The sequence below is a fragment of the Suricata suricatta genome, chromosome 9, assembly GCF_006229205.1.
Source record: "Suricata suricatta isolate VVHF042 chromosome 9, meerkat_22Aug2017_6uvM2_HiC, whole genome shotgun sequence".
Taxonomy (NCBI): Eukaryota; Metazoa; Chordata; class Mammalia; order Carnivora; family Herpestidae; genus Suricata; species Suricata suricatta.
In genome coordinates, this window is record NC_043708.1 from 27,130,057 (window position 1) to 27,152,071 (window position 22,015).

The 22,015-nt window shown below is 38.3% G+C and overlaps 1 protein-coding gene across 1 annotated transcript in view; it reads right to left on the minus strand.

The window, feature by feature from the left end:
• The window catches only part of DNAL1 (dynein axonemal light chain 1), a 54,043-nt gene that overhangs the window by 24,719 nt on the left and 7,309 nt on the right, over positions 1 to 22,015 (minus strand). Inside the window, exons 2-4 of the mRNA XM_029951429.1 lie at positions 10,022 to 10,060; positions 6,864 to 6,973; positions 3,649 to 3,704 (exon numbers count right to left, since the gene is read on the minus strand). Coding sequence (XP_029807289.1) covers positions 3,649 to 3,704; positions 6,864 to 6,973; positions 10,022 to 10,060 — 205 coding nt within the window. The remainder of the gene's footprint in view (positions 1 to 3,648; positions 3,705 to 6,863; positions 6,974 to 10,021; positions 10,061 to 22,015) is intronic.

The window sequence follows — 22,015 nt, forward strand, 5'->3', positions numbered from 1 at the left end:
CCAGGACAACATAAATACTGAATGCCAACTCTTGAGTAAGGTCCTGCATGGAGGACGGCGATTTGGAACAGAAGATAGTATGATGTGATGTTTGCCCTCAACGAGCTCATTATCTACAGAGACAAGCATATTCCTCACTAACTATAATAATGGCTAATGTTTCTTGAGCATTTATATGCACCATGAACGATTCAAAGCACTTTATATATACTAACTCATTTAATCTTCACAATAACTATATGAAGTGGGTATTCATTATTATAGTACAAGACAGACTGTTATTAATATTCCTAAGGAAAGAGTAATAATGGAGGTGTGTTTGGGTGGCACTATGAGCGCGAAGCCCACATGGAATTCTCTCTCCCTCTCTCTCTCTGCCGCTCCTCTGTGCTCTCTCTCACTTTCTCAAAAATAAATAAATAAACATTTTTAAAAAAAGAGTAATTATGACAATGACTAGAGAAGTCTTTAGAGGGAGAAATGACATTTATTTTATTTTTTTAATGGTTTTTATTTATTTTTGAGAGCCAGAGACAGTGAGAGCAGTGGAGGGTCAGAGAGAGAGGGAGACACAGAATCTGAAGCAGGCTCCAGGCCCTAGCTGTCAGCACAGAGCCCGATGCGGGGATCGAAACCACAAACCGTGAGGTCATGACCTGAGCTGAAGCCAGACGCTTAACCGACTGAGCCATCCAGGTGCCCTGAGAAATGACATTTAAACTTGACATTCTTCATCTTAATTTTGTTTCTTACAGGATTTTCCTTTTAAGAGGAAGGGGCTATTCTCAAAGGAAAAAAAGTATTGCATTAACAAATGCACAAAGCATAAAAAAGAATGATGTATTCGGGTGTGAATAAGGTGAATAGGTTTTAGATGACTTTGAATGTAACATTAGGCATTTGGTCTTTACTAGGCAAAGAGGAGCCATTAAAGTTCTCTGATCTGTAGGAATGATAATGAGAATAATATTTAAAAGACTTTTTTAAACTGAGAGACAGAGAGAGATAGAGTGTGAGCAGGGAGGGGCAGAGAGAGAGGAGACACAGAATCTAAAGCAGGCTCCAGGATCTAAGCTGTCAGCACAGAGCCCCATGCAAGGCTTGAACACACGGACATGAGTCAGATGCTCAACCAACTGAGCCACCCAGGTGCCCCAAGAATATTTTTAGAAAGAATACCCTACTATCAGTGTTGAAGGTCAATTGAAGAGTAGAAAGGACACAAAAAGATCAGTTAGGAGGCTATCACAAAAGTCACAAGGCAGTATTTTTCTTTTTCTTTCTTTCTTTTTTTTGAGAAAGAGAGCACATAAGCAGGGGAGAGGGCCAGAGGGAGAGAGAATCTTAAGCAAGCTCCATGCTCAGCAGGAGCCTGACTTGGGGCTGGATCTCACGACCCTGAGATCGTGACCTGATCCAAAATCAAGAGTCAGATACTTAGGGGCACTTGGGTGGCTCAGTTGGTTAGGTGTCCAACTTCAGCTCAGGTCATGATCTCATGGTTCGTGGGTTTGAGCCCCACATCAGGCTCTCTGCTGTCAGCACAAAGCCTCCTTTGGATCCTCTGTTCCCCTTTTCCTCTGCCCCTCCCCAACCCATACTCTCTCTCTCTCAAAAATAAACATTAACAACCAAAAAGAATCGAATGCTTAACTGACTGAGCCACCCACGTACCCCATGGCAGCGTTTCTCAAACTAGGGGAGGTATGTATTCAGCCTAATGGGTTGTGACAAGCATTTTTAAAAAATAAAATCTTTAAAGTACTTATACTGGAGGGCACCTGGAGGTCTTGGTTGAACATCTGACTTCTCATGGCTCTTGGGTTTGAGCCCTATGTCGGGCTCTGTGCTGATAGCTCAGAGCCTGGAGCCTGCTTTGGATTCTGTGTCTTCTCTCTCTGACTCTTCCCCACTCACACTCTGTCTCTCTCTCCTTCAAAAATAAATAAACATTAAAAAAATTTAAAAACTTATACTGGAACCTATGCTATAAGAGTAAACATTGTTTTACAAACCTATTCTACTTCATGTGTGTATGTATATACTTGATATGTATATTCATATGAATATATGTAATGAGTCTTGAATTCAAATGTATTCCTTAGAATAAAAAAGTGGTTAAAAATGTTTGAAAAGACAATCTAAGGAGGAGATAATGTGAGTCTTAAATAAAAGTGTAGCTTCTGGAGATAGAAAAGCAACAAATTATTTGAGAGCTCTCTCAAAGAGTAGAGTTAACAGGACTTGTGATGAACTCAGATGTCTTAAGGGAAGTAAAGCAGGAGCATGGTAGGTTAACCAAGGCCCCACCAAAAGATACCTAGATCCTAATCCCTGGAACCTGCGCATGTTTCCTTATATGGGGGAAAAATACTTTGCAGATGTCATCCAGTTAGGGGTCTTAGGGAGAATAGCCTTGGTTACCCAGGTATTCCCTAAATGTAATCATACATACCCTCTTAAGAAGGAGGCAGAGAGTGGTGCCTGGGTGGCTCAGTTAGTTGAGCATTTGACTTTGCTTCAGGTCATGATCTCACAGTTCATGAGTTCAAGCCCCGCATTGGGCTTGCTGCTGTCAGTGCATAGCCCAATTTGGATCTTCTGTCCCCCTCTCTCTCTGCCTCTCCCTTGCTCATACTCTCTCTCTCAAAAATAAATTTAAAAAAATAATAATAAAAGAAAGAGGCAGAGAAATATGTGACATAGACAAAAGAGGAAAAGTCAATATGACCATAGAGGCAGAGATTAGATGCCTTCACAAACCAAGGAGCATGGCAGCCAGCCATCAGAATCTAGAAGAGACAAGGGACGGATTCTCCCTTAAAGCTTTCAGAGGCAGTGTGGCTTGGTCAAAACCTTGATTTTGGCCCACTGAACCCAATTTTGGACTTCTGGCCTTCAGCACTGTTTTTGTTCTTGTTCTGAACTATTGTTTTAAGCCACCAAGTTTCAGCAAACATAGGAAACAAGCAGGAGTCAGAAGCCTTGGCAACTGGGATGGTGGCAGTGTCATTAGCACTGACAAGGAATACAGGAAAAATGATGGTAAGGAATTAAAATTTAAAAATAACAAGTATTGGGACACCTGTGTGGCTTAGCCGGGTAAGCCCCAGACTCTTGGTTTCAGCTCAGGTCATGATCTCACAGTTCGTTGGTTCAAGCCCTGTGTCTGGCTCTGCACTGAGGGTGTGGAGCCAGCTTGGGATTCTCTCACTCTCACAATTTCTCTCTTTCTATCAAAATAAATAAATAAACTTAATCAACTGAGCCACACCCAGGTGCTGGAAAATAAATAAATAAACTTAAAAATAAATAAATAAAAAATTCCAGAATACAACCTAGAATTTAAAAAGAGTATGAAGCACAAGACAAATTTGAACAAAAGATATATAATTTTAAAAATCTAATTTTTCTATTTAATTCTAACTCTATAAAAGCTTTAAAGTGTCTAAAATGTTTAGGTCTTTTGTTCTCTCTGATTTTCTTTGGATAAATAAATTTAAGACACATGGTTTATGTATTTTCTCTGTCATCTGACAATTACTGTGGTTAAACAGGTGCTAGCTTCTGGGATTACATAGTGTCTCTAGAATGTTTATTACAGTAATGGGAAAACCCAAGAACCATCTGTTACTGTAGATCACTTACTTAAGCCATTGAGGTTGGCAATTTTTTCAATGCAGTTTGTAGACAGTGAAAGCTTCCTTGAAAAGAACAAAGGAAAACTTGAATTAATATGAAACAATTTTAAATGATGTATCAGAAAAATAAATGGAGTATCAGAAATTATTCCTCAAGTGCCCATAGAAGATAATATTTAAGTCGTATTTTCTTTTTACCCTAAAACCTTTTCCCCCCCTCAGACATCGCATGTATTCTTTCATTTTGAAATCCTCACACTTTTTTTCGGAATACAAAAGTTAATACATACTCATTGCAGAAAATTAAAAAATCTTTTTGAAGGTAATTTGGTATTATTTGTTAATTTTTTTAAATGCATGTGTTCTTTGACCTGGTGATTCATTTTTTAGGAATACCTTCTACTAAAATACTAATACAATGCCAAAAGATATATAAGAATTTATTATATTATTATAATAGCAAAAAATAGGGAAAAATCTATAAACATCCAGCAACTGAGGGATAGATAATGAAAAACTACACTGTCACTAAAACAAGTGACACTAGGCTCTAGATACCAGCTTGAGAGGACATCCATGACATCTGGTCAAGTTAAAAAACCATCTAGCAAAACAACATTTTATGTGATCCCTTTTGATATAAAGCAGAACTATATTACATGCATATGCGAAGATTTTTATCTGCTCATGTGTTAAATCATTCAGAAATGTATACAGAAAAAGTCATATATAATCCTAACCACTCCACAGGTACCTCCAGAGATAACTACTTTTAATGGTTTATGTACATTTGTCTAGGTTTTTTCTACTCAGGATTTAATTATATAAACATTTTTAAAGGGAGCATAACTACATATTCTTAGTCTTTCTTTCTTGACAAAATTTTTAATATTTCAGTACATTTCATGCAAATAATAAAAGCAAACTTTATTGACCACAATGTGTACCCAGTATTCTAAGTACTTTATATAAACTGGTTTTGTTTGTTTGTTTTTTACATAAACTGTTTTAACCATCACAGAAATCCTGTGAAATAAGTATTATTATTATCATCCAAATTTTATAAGCGAGGAAACTGAGGTACAAAGATGTTAAGCAATTTTTTAAATGTTTTTTTAAACTTTTTTAATGTTTTATTTATTTTCAATACAGAGAGAGACAGAGCATGAGAGGGGGAGGGGCAGAGAGAGAAGGAGACACAGAACCGGAAGCAGGCTCCAGGTTCTAAGCTAGCTGTCAGCACAGAGCCTGACATGGGGCTCGAACCCACGACCATGAGACCTGACCTGAGCCAAAGTCGGAGGCTTAACCGACTGAGCTTCAAAGATGTTAAGCAATTTGCCTAATATTACACAGCCATAATTGGGCAGAGACAAATTTAAACCCCCCCCAAAAAATTGACTCTAGAACATGTGATTTTATCCTTTCTGATTTGACTTGAAAAAAATTTCATTTTTTTACAAAACCAATTATTGATCAAATCTGTATGTTTTCTAGCCATCCCCAATTCTTGACAAGTACCAGTGATAAATGGAGTGCCTTAAATCTGGGAATATTATTGGAGATGAATTCTGTAACTATTGTATAGGCAACCTGCCCAAAGAGATTGTCAGCAAAAATATGAACAGGCTGACTCTTTCCAAGCAGTTTCAAGATAATTTGGTACCAGGTACAAAACCTTCTCAACTGTTTGCCTTTGAGATGGCTTTATGATAAAAAGATATTTGACCACTTTGAAACAGTGCTCTTTGGAATCATGCTTTTGGAGCCAAAAAATGTCTAGCGTAGATTTTTATATAATATACAGTGTTGTCATCATAAAGGACAAGTTGCATACAATAACTAAATATGTTTGCTTTTTTCCTTTCACTCCAAAGAGAGATACTAGTCAATGCATGGGTTCACAAATATGGGAATAAGAGTCACTCCAGCTGCTTATTATAAATACAGATTCCTAGGTTTCATCAGTAGATATTTTGTTTCTATACATTTGGGGTGGGGCTTAACTTCTGCATTAGGAGATTTTTATGTAGGTAGGTAGTGCACTACACTTAGAAAAACACAGAGTGACTAAATCCGGAAGAACCCCAAGTGATTCTATAACATTCTACAACTCCAACAAGACACTGCAGCCTGAGAACATGGTCACAAGGTGTCATAGAATAATTGCCTCAAATTAGCCACAGAACCTTGCTAAAAAAGTATGTAGAGTATTGAGAAAATAACTTAAGAGGAATTAATATAGGGGCGCCTGGGTGGCTCAGGGTTAAGCATCTGACTCTTGGTTTCAGCTCAGGTCATGATTTCCTGGTTTGAACACTACGTCAGGCTCTGCACTGACAGCACAGCACAGAGCCTGCTTGGGATTCTCCCCATCCCTACCCCGACTCATGCTCTCTGTCTCAAAATAAATAAATAAACTTTTTTTTTTTTAAAGAGGAATTAATATAGATCTGATAAAATCATGGGAAAATAGGATTACAGAATAATAAGTATAATTTGATCCCAATGAGGAAAAAAAATTAGAAGCTTCTATATCAAAATTCTAACACTGGTTCTCAAAAGGTGGTGCAATTTTAGTTGATATGCAAATTTAGTTGATATCCTTTCCTTTGTGTTTTTTATATTTTCTAGATGTTTTAACAATGTATTTTTACAATTAAAAAAAATTTAAAGCAGTATTTGTTAGGCCTCTAGTCCATATAGCATTGACTGGCTAATTTTATAAGAGAAATACTAGAGTTTATGATAGAATAAGTCTTATTGTGTTATTTAGTTTCTCCAAGATACAAAAGACAGGCACATATAAAAATTTTACTGTAAAAAAAAGTACTATATGGGGGCACCTGGGTGGCTTACTTGGTTGAGCATCCGACTTCGGCTCAGGTCATCTCACAGTTTGTGAGTCTGAGCCCCGCATCAGACTTGCTGTCGTCAGCACAGACCCTGCTTTGGATCCTCTGTTCCCCTCACTGCCCCTACCCTGCTAGTGCTCTCTATCTCAAAAATAAATGAACATTAAAAAAATACTATATTGTTCAGGGTTACTTTATTACTAGTCCCCCATAAACCAATAATCTTTTATGTTTGTCCCTGCCAAAGGGAGAATTATATTAACCAAACTAACAAACAAAAGAGAAACAAATATCACAGAAAACAAACACATTTTTTTCTAGTTTATGTATTTAAAAAAGGAAGGGAGAAAAAGACAAGAGAACTTACTCGCAATTAGCAAGTGTGGACAAAGATGCATCCATCTTCTCTATAGGGGGAATCTGAGCATAAAGCTTTATCTCTTTGGCTTCAGATGGCTTCTGACTGGTTTTCTCTTCCTATGATGAAAATTAATTTGGAAGAAAGTGATCCCTGATTGTAATACAGAACTAAAAGAGTCCAGAATTTTGCTAGGCTTTTCAATGTTTACTTCAAAACAATTATTAGAACTTTATAACTCTGTCTATTCACTTAATGAGATTTGCTAACCCTGGTCACCAGGCTCTTATATGGCTCATTCAGATAATTTGTTAGGTTTCAACCGAATGGAAAGGAGGAGGAAAGAAAATAACTTTAATTTCTGTAATATTTAAAATCTTTTAAGAGTCTATCAATGAACAAAAACAAAATACAACAAATACCATTTTCTTGGGAAGAATTCCTTGTCCCTAAACACCCTTTTCTTAAATGTCAGACTTAGATCTGGAAGATCAAATATTTTGCACCTCTTCTTACTTTTACTATACATGGTTCAGTCTTAGAACCCCAAAATACCAAGAATTTTGGAAGATACCATCTTTACAACACAGCTGAAGTCAAAGCTATTTGCTCTCTAATAATTTACTACTAAATTCTACCTTAGAGGAACGCCTAAGGTTCCTAAGGTTGTGTGATCAACTCTGGATTTCAGGTCAGGTCACGATCTCTCAGTTCATAAGGTTCTAGTCTAGAGTTGGGCTCTGTGTTGACAAGCTCGGAGCCTGTTTGTGATTCACTCTCTTCTCTCTCTGCCCCTCCCCAACTCACAAGCGCACATGTACTCTCGCACTCAAAATAAATGAAATTTTTGAATTTATTAAAAAGTTTATTTATTTTGAGAGAGGCAGAGAGCAAGTGGGGGAGGGGCAAAGAGAGAGGGAGACAGAGGATCTGAAATGGGCTCTGTGCTGACATGAGAGCCCAGTGCAGAGCTCAAACTCATAAACCATAAGATCATGGATCCGAGTCACTCAGGCACCCCTAAATAAACTAAAAAAAATATTTAAAATAAATTCTACCATAGAGTTTACTTTCAGTACTATGTACACAATTTAAAATTTAATTATCAATATATGCTATGTAATATTTTCTAAGTACCTCAATACTTAAAGTCAGTCTCTCCAACAAAACAGGAAGCTCCTAAGGTGCAGGGGCCATTTCCTTTGCTTTCCTATGTTTTCTATAACATAGTGCAATATAAGACACACAGAGGCTTATTTTTAAAATCAAATCATAAGATATCAATACTAGAAAATATGCAATCCATTGGAAAAAAGACCTAATACACATCCACTCAGTACTTATTTTTGTGCCATACATCTGTAGGTTAGGGGAGTGGAAACAGATGTTAGTGTTAACAAATGTTAGTTAATCTGAACGAGTAAGCTTAATGTCTTCAAACAATCTTAAAGTCAAAGACTTATGGTCACAATATGAGCTAGAAATATAACGTACAACCCAGACCAAGAAAGCAACCACTTATCATTATAAGAAAATAAAGTCTTAAAATCTGATACAAAGAAAATCTAATCTAATAACAAGCCTATTCCCTATGTACTGTTTTTCTATAACAAAACAGATTTGGGGCGCTTAGGTGGCTCAGTCAGGTAGGTGTCCAACTCCTCATATCAGCTCAGGTCTTGATTTCAGGGTCATGAGTTCAAGCCCTGCACTGGGCTCCATGCTGGGCACAGAGCCTACTTTAACAACAAAACAAACAAACAAAACCCCAGATTTTTCATTAACCAAACAGAAATGAGTCTTTAATTTATTTATTTATTTAAATGTTAATTTATTTTGAGAGAGACAGAGAGTTCAAGCAAGCGTGGGGAATGGTCAGTGAGAGAAGAAGAAACAGAGTCCCACACAGGCTCCAAGCTTGTCAGTACAGAGCCCCTATGCAGGGCTCGAACTCATAAACCATGAGATCATGACCTGAGCTGAAAGCAAGAGTTGGACACTTATCCGATTGAGCAACCCAGGCACCCCCAGAAATGTGGTTTAATGCAGAGTACAAAGAAGTGTATAAGCACTACAACAAGAATTCAAATATTTTTTATTTTATCCACCCTATTTTCCATAGACACCAAGTCTCCTGAAAGACTTTTTATTCAAAGCCCAGCTACAAAAGCAAAAGATGATTATACAAAAAACTATTGATAACATTGACAAAAAAAGTTATACAGGGCATAGAAATTGAGGAGCTATCTCTATACTCTGTGGAAATTATATCTATAATGCTGAATTACAACTGTTCAGAACTTTATTAGAATGCTATATTCAAAATATTTATAGTAACGCATGGTTTTTACAATGCAGTTTCCTTTCTAACGTTAGTATATGCTTTAGTATGTTTTCCAGCTTTATTGACATGTAACATTGTGTAAGTCTAAAGTGATGATTTGATATATGCATATATTGCAAAATGATTAACACAATAAGGTTGCTAACATATCTATCACCTCATATAATTTTTTCTTTTAGTGCTGAAAACATTTAAGATCTACTCTCTTAGCAACTGTCAAGTATATAATACCACATTACTAACAATAGTCACCATGCTGTACATTAGATGCCCAGAACTTGTCTTACAACTAGAAATTTGTACCCTTTAACCAACATCTTCCCAAGTCCCATTTCTATTGTTTGTTTCTATGAGTTCAGCCCTTTTAGATTCCACACATGAGTGAGATCATAGAGTATGTGTCTTTTTTTGTCTGACTTATTTCACTTAGCATAATGCACTCAAGGTCCATCCATGTTGTCATAAATGGCAGGATTTCCTTCCTTTTGTGGCTGGATAATATTCCATTCTGCATATATACACGTTATTATTATCCACTGATAAACGTTTAGGATATTGATAATGATATAACCCACTGATTTTAATCAGATTTTCCCAATTTTACTAGAATTCATTTATACATGACTGTACATGTGTTTGTATGTGTATATTAAGTGTACACAATTTTATCTGTGTAGGTTCAGGTACCCATGACCACAGTCAAAATAGCTAAATAGCTCCAGTACCACAAAGATTCCTTGTATTTGGAATGCTCATATTTAAATAACTATCCAAAAATTCTCCTTGTATGGTCTCTAGAAGAGGTAAAAATTCATATACTCACCCATCTGGCTAGAGCTTCTTTGATTGTTGTTGCTTTTGCCTTAAAAAGAAACAAACAAGAGTGTCTTTATTGGTATGATTTGTTGATTCAACTTTTATGCATTAATTATTAGCGTTGGCATCTACTACTGAAAAGATTAACTTCTTTCTTTGAGACTTTATATACAAACAGGTGTGTTTTAATTTCCTGAAATCAGAATGATTTATTTAAATACCTCTCAGAGGGGTGCCTGAGTGGCTCAGTTGGTTAAGCATCCAACTTCAGCCAAGGTCATGATCTCATGGTTTGTGGGTTCAAGCCCCACATTGGGCTCTATGCTGACAGCTCAGAGCCTGGAGCCTGCTCTGGGTTGTGTCTCCCCCTCTCTCTCTGCCCTTCACTTGCTTGTGTGAATGCGCTCCCTCCCTCTCAAAAATAAACAAATAAACATTAAAAAAATAAACACCTCTCAGATAAATTAAGAAAATCAAGGTATTAGGCCCATATACTTCACTCCACTTGGTTTACCAAAAATATGCACCTTTTAACATTTGATATTAAAATGTCTTATTTTATTGATTCTAAGATCTACATCTTTTTTTTATAAGTCTTTGTTTTTTAAATTTTTTTAATGTTTTATTTATTTTTGAGACAGAGAGAGACATAGTATGAGCAGGTAGGGGAAGAGAGAGAGGGAGGCGCAGAAACTGAAGCAGGCTCTAGGCTCTGAGCTGTCAGCACAGAGCCCGACACGGGGCTCGAACCCACGAACATTAGATCATGACCTGAGCTGAAGTCAGAGGCTTAACCGACTGAGCCACCCAGGCGCCCCTAAGATCTACATCTTTTACATTTTAACATCTTTGAAATTTGGATGCATTTTACAACCAGGGACAATTTACAATTACTGTGGCCAGTAATATCTAAAAAATATAGTAAATATCTAGAAAATGTAAATATCTAGAAAAACATTAACCATTTTATTTTGTATACTTATATTCCTTTTTATGTTTGCAGAGAATGATATATGATAAAAACTTACATAACCAAATACATTTAATTAAAAAAATTTTTTAATGTTTATTCATCTTTGAGAGAGAGAGAAAGAGAGAAAGCACAACTAGGGGAGGGGCCGAGAGAGAGGGAGACACAGAATCCAAAGCAGGCTCCAGACTCTGTCAGCCCAGAGCCCGAGGGGGAGCTCAAACTCACAAACTGTGAAATCATGATCTGAGCTGAAGCTGGATGCTTAACCAACTGAGCCATCCAGGTGCTCGCCAAATACATTTAAAAGAACTCTGTCAATAGGTACAAAATAAAAATTCTAGTGAAAAGAAATTACCTGTCAGTATTTAATTCCAATTTCTTATTTTCTTTCTTAGAACGTAAAATAATGCTGCACTCTTTTAATTAATAGTATCTTCGATTCAATTTAATATGACACTTACAACTTTAAATGTAAGAAAAGGAAGACATCCTTTAAATTATTGCTAAGAGACTTAGCCCCGGGCCACACAGAGTGCAGGTCCAGAGGCTGCACAACACCGTGCAGGGTTGCGAGTGCGCAGGATGGCTGTGCAGGCTGGCACAGAACTTTGAGAACTGCCTGTGAGCGGGCCATGCTGCAAGCGACACGGCAGCAGTGGGAGACGCAGGATGCGAGCTGGCCTCCAGGGGGATACAGAGCTGAGGGGAAGAGGAGAGGCTGAAGGGAGACCTTAGCCGTGGCGTGGTGAAGAGACAAAATTTCCATACGCAGCAGATGGGCACAGGGAGAGAAATCCGACCCCTCAGGGGCTCGAGATCTGGTGGGCCTGGCACCTCGGGTGGAGCCAGGGAAGGGCTGGCTACCCAATCCCGCTGCGCAGTCCCGACAAGAAAGCCGCCTGGCTGCCAGAGAGGATAATGGTGGCGGCGGAAATATTAAACGGATTTGAAGGCCTAGTGTACCTTAGAAAACCGAAACAACTTGACCTGCCCGTGGCATGGGGAGGTTGGCTCAAGAAAGTGGCTGGCAACTAGTGGTCTGAGAGGGACTTGAGGCACCGCCATTCTTCTCCCTGCATCCACTAAGGCGGGGCCTGAGATCAGGCCCAGAGTCCCGACATACTTACATCGAACCACGCCCATCCGCCTGGAGAGCTGGATTCTTTGCTTCGTGCTATTTTTAAATTTTTTTTCAATTTAGTCTATCCTAATTATTTTTAATTTTTAAGCTTCCATAATTTTTCCCTTTGTTTTCTTTTTTCTATTTTCCTATTTCATCCTTCTCTCCCTTTTCCCACTGGAGTCTGGGAACACTGCTGTGATTAGATCAACCCTAACCATCCAGATATTTTTTGCTTATCTCATTCTTATCTTTATCCGCCTCAGGTTTTAGGCTCTCAGACTATCCTTTATCTCTGGCTGTCTCTGTGCCCTGGGTTTTTTGTTTTTGTTTTCTTTCTCCTTTCCGGTCCTCTTTTCTTTCCTGCTCCCTTTTTTCCTTTCCCATTTGGTTTGCTTGTTTACCGGATCTGTCAGTGTGTTTGCGTGCTTATGTTCCCTGTGTGTTTGTCTGTGTTCCTTTTCAGGGCTACCTCAAAAAACAGGCCAAAGCACACATAGTGGAAAGTCTCAATTATCACTGAGTAAGGAAATATATTAAATACAAGCACAACAAGAGAAACTGAGAGACACCATTAAAAGAGTATCTCCTGAAAAGATAGGCCCTGAATAGTCAAAGAACCTCCTTTAATAGAGCCATACTAACAGGCACAAAGTGCAGAAAGAGCTTTTAAAATTGATGAGACAGAAAGCTAGCCAAAATGACAAAATGAAAGAACTCTCCTCTAAAGAAATTCCAGGAAGAAATCACAGCGACAGAATGGCTCAAAACAGACATAAGCAACATAACTGAACAAGAATTTAGAACGATTATCATAAAATTAATCGCTGAGCTTGAAAAAAGCATAGAAGCTGTCAGAGAAGATATTGATACAAAGATTAGGAACCTTCAAAACAGCTGTGAGGAGTTAAAAAAAGGCTATAAATGTGGTGAATAATAAGATGGAGGCTGCCAATGCACAGATTGAAGAAGCAGAGAGGAGAATAGGTGAATTAGAAGACACAGTTACAGCAAAAGAGGAAGCCGAGAAAAAGGGAAAGTGATACAGGAGCATGAAAGGAGAATCAGAAACCTGAGTGATACAATCAAAAGGAACAATATCCATATCATAGGAGTTCCTGAAGAGGAAGAATGAGAAAAAGGTCCTGAAGGGTGTTGGACCAAATTATACACGAAAATTTCCCCAATCTAGGGAAAGAGAAAGACATTGAAATTCAAGAGGCATACTGAACTCCCCTAAGACGTAATGTAAACCGACCTTCAGCACGACATATAATAGTAAAACCGGCAAAATATAAAGACAAAGAGAGAATTCTGAAAGGAGCTAGGGATAAAAGGGCCTTAACATACAAAGGGAAACCTATCAGAGTGGTTACAGACCTATCTACTGAAACTTGGCAGGCCAGAAAGGAATGGCAGGAAATCTTCAATGTGATGAACAAGAAGAATATGCAGCCAAGAATTCTTTATCCAGTGAGCCTGTCATTCAAAATACAAGGAGAGATAAAGGTTTTCCCAAATAAACAAAAATTGCGAGAATTCATCACCACCAAACCAGCCCTACAAGAAATCCTAAGAGGGACTCTATGAGGGAAATGTAGCAAGGAATATAAGACACCAGAGACATCACTACAAACATGCACTCTACACAGAACACAATGAACCTAAACCCACATTTTTCAATAACACTAAATGTAAATGGACTGAATGCTCCACTCAAACGACATAGGGTAGCAGAATGGATAAAAAAACCAAATCCATCTATTTGCTGTCTACAAGAGACTCACCTGAGACCTGAAGACACCTTCAGATTGAAAGTAAGGGGATGGAGAAATATCTATCATGTGACTGGACGTCATAAGAAAGCCGGAGTAGCCGTACATATATTGGACAAACTGGACTTTAAAATAAAGGTAGTAACAAAAGATGAAGAAGGACACTATATAATCATTACTGTGTCTCTACATCAGGAAGAGCTAACAATTATAAACATCTATGCACCGAATTCGGGAGCTCCCAAATACATAAAACAACTAATCACAAACAGAAGCAATCTTATCGATAAGAATGTGCTAATTTCAGGGGACTTTGATACCCCACTTACAACAATGGATAGGTCAACCAGACAAGAAATTACTAAAGAAACAATGGACCTGAATGGCACACTGGGACAGATGGAATTAATAGATATATTTAGAACTCTGCATCCTGAAGCTAGGGAATTTACTTTCTTCTTGAATGCACATGGCACATTCTCCAAGACTGATCACATACTAGGTCAAAAACAGCCCTCCATAAATACAAAAGAATTGAGATCATACTATGCACACTTTCAGATCACAATGCTATGAAACTTGAAATCAACCACAGGAAGAAGTCCGGAAAACCTCCAAAAATGTGGAGGTTAAAAACTACCCTACTGAAGGATGACTGGTGAACCAGGCAATTAGAGAGGAAATTAAAAAATATATGGAAACAAATGAAAATGAAAACACAACAATCCAAACTCTCTGGAACGCAGCAAAGGCAGTCCTTTGAGGAAAGTTTATTGCAATCCAGGCCATTTCCTAGAAAAAGCACATACTCAAAACCTAACAGTGCACCTAAGGAAACTAGAAAGGGAGCAGCAAGAGCACCCCAAACTCAGCAAAAGAAGAGAAATAATAAAGATCAGGGCAGAATTAAACAATATAGAATCCAAAAAAACAATTGAACAGATCAATGAATCCAAGAGTTGTTTTTTTGAAAAAATAAACAAAATTGATAAACCTCCAGCTAGGCTCCTTAGAAAGAAAAGAGAGAACACTCAAACAGACAAAATCATGAAGGAAAATGGATCTATTACAACAGATCCCTCAAAAATACAAGCAACCATCAGAGACTACTATGAAAAATTAAATGCCAACAAACTGGACAATCTAAAAGAAATGGACAAATTCCTAAATGTACATTCACTACCAAAATTTAAATAGGAAGAGATAGAAAATCTGAACAAATCCATAACCAGTGAAGAAATCGAATCAGTTATCAAAATTCTCCCAACGAATAAAAGCCCAGGGCCAGATGGATTCCCAGGGGAATTCTACTAGACATTTAAAGCAGAGTTAACACCGATCCTTCTCAAGTTATTCCAAAAAATAGAAATGGAAGGAAGACTTCCGGACTCATTCTATGAAGCACATATCATTTTGATTCCTAAGCCAGACAGAGACCCAACAAATAAACTACAAGCCAATATCCTTAATGAATACGGATGCAAAAATACTCAACAAGATACCAGCAAATCGAATTCAGCAGCATATAAAAAGAATTATCCATTATGATCAAGTGGGATTCATTCCTGGGTTACAAGGCTGGTTCAATATTCGCAAATCCATCAATGTGATACATTATATTAACAAAAGAAAAGAAAAGAAAAAAACCCATATGATTCTGTCGATAGTTGCAGAAAAAGCATTTGACAAAATACAACATCCCTTCTTAATAAAAACCTCAAGAAACTTGGGATAGAAGGAACTTACTTAAACATCATAAAAGCCATTTATGAAAAGCCCATAGCTAATGTTATCCTCAATAGAGAAAAACTGAGAGCTTACCCCCTGAAATCAGGGACACGACAGGGATGTCCACTCTCACCACTGTTGTTTAACATAGTGTTAGAAGTCCTAGCATCAGCAATCAGACAGCAAAAGGAAATAAAAGGCATCAGAATCAGCAAAGAAGAAGTCAAACTTTCACTTTTCACAGATGACATGATACTTTACATGGAAAACCCAATCAACTCCACCAGAAGCTTTCTAGAACTGATCGATGAATTCAGTAATGTTGCAGGGTACAAAATCAATGTACAGAAATTGTTTGCATTCTTATACACCAAAAATGAAGCAACAGAAAAAGAAATTAAAAAACTGATCCCATTCACAATAGCACAAAAAACCATAAAATACCTAGGAATAAATCTAACTAAAGATGTAAAAGACCTGTATGCTGAAAACTATAGAAGACTTATGAAGGAAATTGAAGAAGACACAAAGAAATGGAAAAACATCTCATGTTCATGGATTGGAAGAATAAACATTGTGAAAATGTCTTTATTACCCAAAGCAATTTACACATTCAATGTAATCCCCATCAAAGTTGCACCAGCATTCTTTTCAAAGCTAGAACAAACTACCTTAAAATTCGTATGGAACCACAAAAAAACCCCAAATAGCCAAAGTAATATTGAAGAAGAAAACCAAAACGGGAGGCATCACAATCCCAGACTTTAGCCTCTACTACAAAGCTGTCATCATCAAGACAGTATGATATTGGCACAAAAACAGACACATGGACCAATGGAATAGTATAGAGAGCCCAGAACTAGACCCACAAGTGTATGGCCAATTATCTTTGACAAAACAGAAAAGACAGCCTCTTCAACAGGTGGTGTTGGGAGAGATGGACAGCAACATGTAGAAGAATGAAATTAGACCACTTTCTTATGCCACTCACAAAAATAAACTCAAAATGGATAAAGGACCTGAATGTAAGACAGGAAAACATAAAAACTGTAGAGGAAAAAGCAGGAAGCAGCCTCCCTGACCTCAATTGCAGCAATTTCTTCCTTGACACATCTCCAAAGGCAAGGGAATCAAGAACAAAAATGAACTATTGGGACCTCATCAAGATAAAAAGCTTCTGCACTGCAAAGGAAACAAGAAAAAAACTAACAGGCAACCGACAGAATGGGAAAAGAGAGTGGCAAATGGCATATCAGATGAAGGGCTAGTATCCAAAATCTATAAGGAACTCACTAAACTCCAAACCCGAAAAATGAATAATCCAGTGAAGAAATGGACAGAAGATCTGAACAGACACTTCTCCAAAAAGGACATCCAGATGGCCAATAGGCACACGACATGATGCTCAACATCACTCAGCATCAGGAAAATACAAATCAAAACCACATTGAGATACCACCTCACACTGGTCAGAGTGGCTAAAATGAACAAATCAAGAGACTATAGATGCTGGCGAGGGTGTGGAGAAACAGGCACCCTCCTATACTGTTGGTGGGAATGTAAACCGGTGCAGCCACTCTGGAAAACAGTATGGAGGTTCCTCAAAAAACTATCAATAGAACTCCCCTATGACCCAGCAATAGCACTGCTAGGGATTTATCCAAAGGATACAGAAGTGCTGATGCATAGGAGCACATGTACCCCAATGTTCACAGTGGCACTTTCTACAATAGCCAAATCATGGAAAGAGCCTAAATATCCATCACCTGATGAATGGATAAAGAAGATGTGGTATATATACACAACGGAGTACTACATGGCAATAAGAAAGAAGGAAATATGGCCATTTGTAGCAAAGTGGATGGACTTCGAGGGTGTCATGCTAAGTGAAATAAGTCAGGCAGAGAAGCACAGATACCATATGTTTGCACTCATAGGTCTAACAGGAGAAACCTAACAGAGGTCCATAGGGAGGGGAAGGGGGAAAGAGAGCTAGGGAGAGAGAGGGACACGAATCATGAGAGACTACTGAATACTGAAAACAAACCGAGGGCTGAAGGGGGAGGTGGAGGGAAGAAGGGGGTGATGGTCATGGGGGGGCACTTGTGGGGAGAAGCACTGGGTGTTATATGGAAACTAACTTGACAATAAGCTATTATAAAAAATAAATTATTGCTAGAGTTCATTAAAAAAAAACCTTAATAACAAAAGGAAACATGTTAAAGTATAGTTGACTCTCAAATAAGATGAGCATTAGGGACAGTCATAAATCTGAATATAACTTTTGACTCCCCCAAAACTTTACCAATAGCCTACTATTGATCAGACGCCTTACCCGAAACAAAAACAGTGGATTAGCACATATTTTGTATGTCGTATGTATTATGTCCTATATTCTGACACTAAAATACACTATTAAGAAAATCATAAGGAAGAGAAAATACATTTATATTACTATAGTGTATTTAACTGAAAAAATCTGCATAAGTGGACCAGTGTAGTTCAAACATGTGTTGCTCAACATGTATATGCTCATAACAGCATATATATGTCATTATGTCTAGAAAGTAAAGACATAGTAATAAATACCCTTGGGTTAAAGAATAAACTATAAATTAAAGTAAAACAATAAAAAACAAAAATACTAAAATTTAAGAAATATAATATTTAAAATGAGACTTAAAGCTTCAGATGCATTTATTAAAAAAGAAGAGAAAACATTGAGGAGGGCAATTGATGGGATGAGCACTGGGTGTTGTATGTAAGTGATGAATCACGGGAATCTACCCCCAAAACCTAGAGCTCACAATACACACTATATGTTAGCCAATTTGACAATAAATTGTATTTAAAAAAATAAGAGACAGAAAACAATAAGCTAAACATTCAAGACATTTGAAAAAAACACATCACTGCAAACACAAAGAAGGCTGAAAGAAATACAAAGGAAGAAGTTGATGAAAACCGACCAGAAAAAAAATGATTGACAAAACTAAGAATTGATTCCTAAATCTCAAGCAAGCCTAATTGAGATAAAGACAACTATACAACAAACATGTAGAATCAGCGGAAATAAAACAGATACCTTGGGTGGCTCAGTTGGTTAAGCATCCAATTCTAGATAATGGCTCAAGTCATGATCTCATGGTTTGGTTCATGAGATGGAACCCAAGTCTGACTCTGAGCTGACAGTGCGGGCCCTGCTCGGGATTCTCTCTCCCCCTCTCTCTGCCCCTTCCCTACTCACACACTTTCAAAATAAATAAATAAACATTAAAAAATAAATAAGGGGTGCCTGGGTGACTCAGTCAGTTGAGCCTCTGACTTCAGCTCAGGCAATGATCTCATGATTGATGAGTTTTGAGCCCCATATCAGGCTCGCTACTGTCAGTACAGAGCCTGCTTTGGATCCTCTGTCCCCCTCTCTTTCCCCTACCCCAGCTTGTGCTCTCTCTAAAATAAACATTTTAAATAGATAAAATAAAAATAAAATATTATAAGCAAATTACGGTAATAAGTTTGAAAACCTAGACAAAGAATGAGTTTTTAGAAAAAACACAAAAGTGCCAAAGTGTCACATGAAGTATCAGAAAACCTCAATAGGCCAATAACTATTTTATTTTTTATTTATTTAATAGTTATTTTTGAGAGAGACAGAGCACGAGTGGGAGAGGGGCAGAGAGAGAGAGGGAGACAGAATCAGAAGCAGGCTCCAGGCTCGACGTGGGGCTTAAATCCACGAACCATTAGATCATGACCTAAGTCAAAGTCTGACGCTTAACTGACTGAGTCACCCAGGTGCCCTTGGCCAAAAACTATTTTTTAACATTAAAAAGATAATCAGAGGGACACTTGGGTGGCTCAGTAGGTTAACCATCCGACTTCAGCTCAGGTCATGATCTCCCAGCTCAAGAGTTCAAGCCCCACATCAGGCTCTGTGCTGACAGCTCAGAGCCTGGAGCCTGCTTCATATTCTGTGTCTTCCACTCTCTCTGCCCCTCCCCTGCTTGTATTCTGTCTCTCTCTCAAAAATAAATAAAAACATTAAAAAGTGAAAAAAATAATCAGAGATTTACCTTTATTCTCCTCTTTTAAAGCTCCAAGCCTAGAGAATTTTACAAGTAAATTCTGCCAAATTTTTAAGGAACAGATATTCCCTGTTAAACAAGTTGTTTCAGGAACCAGAAAAAGAGGGAAAACTGCCAATTTATTTTATGAGGCTACAATAACCTTGATGCTACAGCCAGATAAAGGATCCCCTCTTTACTTCTCAGCATAGATTTGAAAATCCTAGATACAACATTAGATCTCCAGAGCCAATGATGAATAATAGTCATAATCAAGAATAGCTAATCCCAGGAGCATAAGGATTATTTAACAACAACAACAAAAAGCCTATATATAAATAATTTACTAAGAGTTAAAGGGAAATTCATTATTCGATAAAAGCTACATACCAAAATCCTATAGCAAATGTCATACTTAATGAAGAAATTCATTCATCTTACTAAATATTTATTGTCTACTATGTACCAAACATTCTTTTCCTACATGCTTAGGACATATCAATGAACAAAACAAAGATCTCTGCCTTCATGAAACTTACACCAATTGGCAGGAAACAGATGAAAAATAACATTTTATAAATAAATAAATTATACAGTATACTAGAAAGTGACAATTACTAAGGAGAAAGAAAAAGCTGAACTTGGTAAGGGGTATTAGGACGTGTGTGTATGTGTGTAGAGTATGTTTATTTCTTTTAGATGTTTATTTTTGAGAGAGAGAGAGAACATGAGGAAGGGGTAGCAAAAGAGGGAGAGAGGATCTGAGGCGGGCTCCACGCTGACAGCAGAGAACCTGTTGTGGGGCTTGAACTCACAAACTGTGAGATCATGACCTGAGCCAAAGTCAGCCACTTAACCAACCAAGCCACTCAGGAGCCCCTAGAGTATGTTTATTTTAAATAAGATGGTTAAGAAGAACCACACTGCTAAGATAATACTAAAAATAATCTTAAAAAGTATATAATGAGAGGAGGGCCAAGATGGTGAAGCAGCATGGAAGTTCTCTGTTTCTCTCATCCCTGAAATGCAACTAGATCAGCATCAAACCATTTTGCACACCTAGAAAACCAATCTGAGGATTGACACAGCAATCTGCATACTTGAGCCACGAAACTCGGCAGGTTTGGAGCACGGAGAGGTGAACTGGGGAAGAGAGAAGCTGTGAAGGGTAGGGAGGGTTATTTGCAGAGGGAGGACAGAGAAGCAGGGCGAAGAGTACAGAAAAGCAATTCCCCTGAAAGTAGCTGGAGAGAAAGAGAAAGAGGGGAAGCACCCACAAGTGCCTAAACAAGTAAGGGAGCAAGGAGAGGGTTTCAATATCATTAGGATTCTATAATTAGTGCAGAGCAGCTTCAGAAATTCCACAGCCCAATACCTGGCAGTGCTCTGGTGGGAAGGGCAAATCCCCAGGAGCAGGCAGCAAGGTCTGATGGGTCTGTGGGTCACATGGGGAGAAGCGGTTTCCCTGCTACCCTGCCAGGAGAGCATTTGGTAGAGGCCGTGGAGCCTCCCCACGGGTAAAGTTCCTACCATACCCCAGAGAACATGATTGGTATTGGGACAAAATGCTAGGATGCGGTGAAACCTGATACAGGTTGTGTGTTGTGATTTACTATAATCCCTGAAACACTGCCACTACCCCATCAGACAACCTTATTCTGAGGCAAGCTGACATCCAGCTACAACCTCTGAGCCCCTACAGCAGCATGGTTGCAGGAATGTTCCCACAGGGCAAGCCAGCATCTGTCCATTGCTAAGCACGACTCTCCCCCAGACAGTTGGAACAGGTCCAAGCAGCAGGACCCTCAGAAGTGAGGGGTTTGGAAACAGCCCCATCTGAGATAAAATTCAGGAGGGAGATACTGTCTGGCAGGCTGACAGCTTGGAAGTGGGTAATGGACATAAGCCAGAAACAAAGGAGGGATGCTTGATTGCCAGTAGGGCAGAGCACAGAGCTCTAATACTAGATACTGGGAAGGTGGGTGAGCCATTTTCACCTTTCCTGTACATGCACACAAACGTGAGCAGATGAGCCACACCGATCCACCCCAGTAAGCTAAGCAGTGCCACCTAGTGGAGAACAGAGCCATTACACCAAGTCTTGTCCAACTGCATCAACCAAGCCCTAGAGGACCACCATAAGTCTCTCCACCTGCTTTGTGTACAGACTATAAAGTGCTTCATAGTTTGACTTCTGGGGAAAACTGGACATAATTTCATTTGGAATTCATTCTGTTTGCTGGTCCCTCTATTTGGGGTTTTTTGTTTGTTTTGTCTTTTTCTTTTCTTATTCTTGGATACAGAAAGAAAAAATTTTATTTTTCCATTTTTACATAAA